We start from the raw sequence: 5,000 nt of genomic DNA, 5'->3' as shown, positions 1-5,000 counted from the left end.
TAAATTAACCAAAGATATCATTAAAGAAAGAATTGGAGGTCCAGCAACAGAACACGCACCAGGTTGGTGTCTGATGCGTTTATTGTTGTTTGAATGAAAACAAATCTGTCCCAAAAACGCCGTCTGCAGCAGGTCTGACACTGATGTGAGCTGATTAGAGGTTTGTGTCCGCTCAGCTTCTCACTGCACACAGGCTGTCATCTGTAACTTTAACTCACAGCAAACAGACGTTTCCATGTTGCTGATGCACAGAATTATAAACAGTTTGAATAAAAAGCAGTTTGGTAATTTTTCTGCATGAAGACTTTGCATATCTAACGTTTATATTTCTGAGTATTTTAGGACTGCAGGGTTTGTTTGTGTGGAGGGAACCGAGTGAAAGTTTCAATTTTGCCTTTTTAGTTTGTTTTTCTTGGCAAATGAACCGAAACGGCGACTAGAAACAAAGAAACGCCCACGTGTTAACGGCCGCGTCATGTCCGTGTCCTCCATCAGGACGTCCCCAACCACGGGTTCCGCCCCGGTATGAAGCTGGAGGCCGTCGACCTCATGGAGCCGCGGCTCGTCTGCGTCGCCACCGTCACGCGCATCGTCCACCGGTTGCTACGGATACACTTTGACGGCTGGGAGGACGAGTACGACCAGTGGGTGGACTGCGAGTCGCCCGACCTGTACCCGGTGGGCTGGTGTCAGCTGACCGGCTACCAGCTGCAGCCTCCGGCTGTTAACGCAGGTAAGTCCCACCTGATCTGTAGTTTCCGTGGTGACAAGGACGGGTAAACTGGTGTGTTTTTTTGTTTGTTTCAGGCTCCAGAGACCTGCAGTCAGCAGCATCCAGACAGAGGAAGAAGTCTCAGCAGTACAAAGGACAAAAGAAAAGTGAGGCGGCGTCTCTTTAAATCGCTGAGTAACAAACGTGCCGCGGTGCAGCCTTCAGGACGCTGCGTGTTAAACTGCTGCTTAGTAATAAACAATGCTCCGCCTCCCTGTAGCGTTCTTACATTAGAGGCGTTCTTCAGTCACACCCACAGAGACCAACATTTACATCGTTACATTCTCCTAACGATGTCAGTAACAGGAAACACTGAGCAGCTGCAGCCACAGACCCAAACTATCATAGACCAACAAAAACAAAACGTGTGCTGATGTGACTTAAAAAAAAGAAAAAGACGAAACAGACCAAAAAACAGTTTTCATTTCAGTCGCGACAGAAAGAGGAGAAACGGTGAAAGGGCGGAGCAGGAGGAGCTGCATGAGCACGTGATTGTTGTACTGTCTCTTTAACAAAACCTGTTTGGTCTCCCAGAGAGGAAGCTGCCCATCGCTAAGCGACCCGTCAGCCTCTCCGGCACCATGGTAACAGGTGTCCCCAGGAGCCTATCGGGAGACGAGAACGAGACTCCGCCTGATTACCCGTCACCCCCTCCTCCGGCCTCCGCGGCCCAGCCGCCCTCTGCCAACCTGGAGAGCAGCCCCCGCACTGAGGGGGGGGCAGGTATGCACTCGTGCAGCCTTCTTTCATTTCTGTGGTTTTTACAAATCTGGGCGTCATGAAAACTCATTAAAACACAGATGAACAGCGCGGTGTGTGTGACGCATTCGCCGCGTCGTCAAACATCCCAAACTAAACATGAAGCCTCAGCCAGCGGCAGCAACGAGCCATGTGTCACTGCAGTCGGCCACGTGGGTGCGGAGCACGCTCGTCTTTACAGCGTGGCTTCGGTTCATTGAGGTTTGCATGCACGTGTTGAGGAAGATGTTGTTTTGGTGCATCCTCGCAGTCTGACGTCCACTTTAGGCAAAAAGCTGTTTTCTCTCGTTCGCCGCGTCGCCTCCGTGATGCTCTTTAATGTGGTGATGGCCTGAGTGCTGCATCGTCTGTGTTTCTGCAGGAGTCAGAGAGGAGAATGCCAGAGCGCCCGAGTTATCTTCTCACAGGACTGAAGCAGAAACACACAGATCCTCCGCAGACTTCCTCAGCAGCCGGGACCAGCAGTAGGCCTCCTCCATCCTGCTTCCCCTCCCACAAATATGTGAAATCGTCTACTGGTGACCTCCAACATTGGACCACTCCTCCTAACCTTTCATTTAAAGAACTCTGTGTTCTTTAGCTGTGTTTGGTGTACTGCCATCTGAAAATTGAACCCTGCTAGAGAAGAAGACGCCGCAGGACAGTTAAAACAACAAACAGCTTTTATATGACAATTTTTCCAACGCCCAGATCTCCACTGTTTGTAGTTGTTCGTGTTCTAACGTTAAAACTGCTGATGTAGTCATAAAAACACTGTTTCAGTGTGAGCGGCTGGAGTAACGAGGATGCCAAGGAAGAAAGATCACTTCTTGAAGCTCCGCCCACAGGTTTGCAGCATTTATTTTTACGGTAAAACGGAGCATCGGTCACGATAGACGCTGAAGCAGACAATCCACCGAGCTGCTGGAAGGATCAGCCAAACGTGACGTTTTCTCAAAGCTTTCTTTGTTTTGATGATTTTAAAATGTGTTTGAGTTTCATCGAGACGGCTAAACGTCCAATCACAGCCACAGCTTCACAGGATCGTTGGGTTTATTTCAGCCTGTGCTGAATCCACACGGCCCAGGTAAAGACTGCAGAGTTAGCACAACGTGGCGTTAATGGAAGATGTAGCGGTCTGCAGTAACGCTCGGTCCTGGATTCATTACTGCTCTGTTTATTTCCATCACCATGTTTTTATGGTGTTACATTAGCTTTGCATGATTCAGAGTTCATAATAACTCTTCTTTATCTTATGCACCATCTCAGTTCCTCCTCTCTCTGATACAAGCTGTTTTAGCCCCACCCCCTTTTGACACGACGTTCTTTGATTGGCTGGCCCTCTCTGTGACATCACACAGATCCAAACGTAGAAAAAACTGAGTTTACAGCCTTGGCCAAAGGCACTGTTGACCACACTGATGTCTTCATCAGAAGTACTTCAGCAGCTAAAAACCTACAAAAGTACGTCGTCGTTACGCAGTATGGATACCTCAGAAAAGTATAAACAAAATTACGATTTTTGGGTTAAAAAAATATATTTAAATTGTAAAATGAGTATATTTGATTTATTTTAAAATCTATATGTAATAGAAGACGATCATGGTACTTGAATTGATCAAATCGAGCGTGGAGGGACGCTCTGAGTGAGGGGGACGGCCTGAAGTAGCTTTTAAGCTAACAGATGTCTAAAAATGTCCAAATGTTCCTTTATCTGTGTTTTTTACTCTGCAGGCAGTGAAGTGTACGTTGACAAGGATATAAGTCCAAAATAAGCTGAAAGCATATTTGTGGAGCTGCACAAACACACAGATGTTAAAGAGCTGAAGCTACAAACGTAACATCTGCTCAAACACAACAACTTTACGTATTTTCTAAACTTTGGAAACAATAATGGGAAAAACTCATATTAATGTAATCCTGACTTGTATGCGAGTATGCTACATTACTAGTTACTTTATTTTACCTTTCAGTGTTAAACTTTTGCTCTTTAATGTTACACTCTTATGATTTCCCACAGAAAGTTTTTTATGTTTTTATATTTTTTAATTTATTTTTTTTAATGCGTCACAAATTTGCCGTCTCATAGTTTTGACTTGATCTGTCGACGTGTTCGATTTCTCTGTTCCTGCTTTTGTCTGTTTTAACCCTGATCACACAAACTTGATTCTCGTCAGTTTTAATTTCTCTTGTAAGTAAATTGAGCTTCAGTACCAGCGAAGAACCGACTGATGATCTTTAATCAGCTTCTTTAAGAGAGGCATGAATGTTTTTGCATTTTGAAGTTTCTCACTTTCAAAGATTTTGATTTAAAAATAATTTGTAAAATATTTTCTTAGTTTAGTTTTTTGTCATGACATGCTTCAGCTCCTCAGTGTATTGGATTTCATAATATTATGATATATTAAAAGTGTAACTTTCCCGGCGTTACCCCAGTAAGACAAAACCAGTTACTCATTATTAGCTCATAACATAAACTCAGACTTTAGTTTCTTAATTTTGCCTTAATATGTAATAATTTCACGTCATAGACACAGTTTTAACGTACTGCATTTAAAAAACTAAAAATGAAACCGTTTACTTTGATACATTTTTTTAAAAAGTGTCTACATTTATATTTGTGTTGTTTTGTGTGAGCTGTTTGATGTGTTGCAGTCGTCTCACAGATCCGTCGTTGAGACTCGAGTCTTACGCTGAGCTGTGAGCGTCTGCGCACTGAACCTGTTTCTAAACTCGCACTGCTGTCCGTGTGCTCGTGTTCGTTTATATGTGTGAATCTAGTATCGCAGTTCTACGTGTATGATGGTGCTGTCTGTAGGTGACGCCTTTGATAATGTTTTTATGGATTGATTTTGACAAACTGAGTCTGGTGAACAAGTTGTGTTTGTACTAGGTTTTGTATTCAGAGGTGAAAGTGAAGTGGGTCGCCGGTCTTCCACGCCAGTTTGTGATATTGTCATGTGTGATTATCCCAGTGGGAGGAGAAGTTGTGGTTTATTATTGTGGAAACTGTGGGATTTGAAGCCGTTTCTTAGACTGAGAATTGGGACCTAAAGATGATTTGAGCGTTTGGAGGCTGATGCTGACAGTGGTTGCTTTTTAAAGATGTTTGTTATCTCAGGAAGATCAGCTGGAATCTGAACTGGGTGTGTGGCTATTATAGGAATTAATTTGGTCTTTCTATGGGTATAAATTAGTGCTGAACTCAAACCTGATTGGCTGCAAAAATTCAGAAATGAATCAATAGAGTCTGCGTGAAATAAGCACCAAACTGAAGGTCAGGTGCAGGGCTACACAATTTGGTTTCAGGGTCAGAGCCGACGGGTCAAACGTCTCAACCAGTGTCAAAGTGGCTTCAGCACTGCAATAGACTGACTTGAGTATTTTACAGTCTGTCTTAAGACAATGGGTGAAAAATAAAAGCGTGTCTGCTCTGGAGTCGGGTGTAAAATCTTTCACCCAGTCTAAGATCGGTTCAGATAATAATCTG

At 43.9% G+C, this 5,000-nt stretch overlaps 1 protein-coding gene across 2 annotated transcripts in view; it reads left to right on the top strand.

Moving 5' to 3' along the window:
- The window catches only part of LOC309705539 (MBT domain-containing protein 1-like), a 13,091-nt gene extending 9,013 nt beyond the window's left edge, over nt 1–4,078 (top strand). The window contains exons 15-18 of one of the 2 annotated variants that reach the window (XM_082531447.1): nt 496–733; nt 808–879; nt 1,307–1,495; nt 1,893–4,078. In XM_082531447.1, coding sequence (XP_082387573.1) covers nt 496–733; nt 808–879; nt 1,307–1,495; nt 1,893–1,999 — 606 coding nt within the window. In that variant the 3' untranslated portion in view covers nt 2,000–4,078. The remainder of the gene's footprint in view (nt 1–495; nt 734–807; nt 880–1,306; nt 1,496–1,892) is intronic. The other variant, XM_082531448.1, reaches the window with a different exon arrangement.
- The last annotated feature ends 922 nt before the right edge of the window (nt 4,079–5,000 follow it).

Source organism: Aulonocara stuartgranti, assembly GCF_965226115.1.
Source record: "Aulonocara stuartgranti genome assembly, chromosome: 4".
Classification (NCBI taxonomy): domain Eukaryota; kingdom Metazoa; phylum Chordata; class Actinopteri; order Cichliformes; family Cichlidae; genus Aulonocara; species Aulonocara stuartgranti.
Note: the sequence above shows the minus strand (reverse complement) of the source record. Positions and strands in the feature narration are given on the sequence as shown.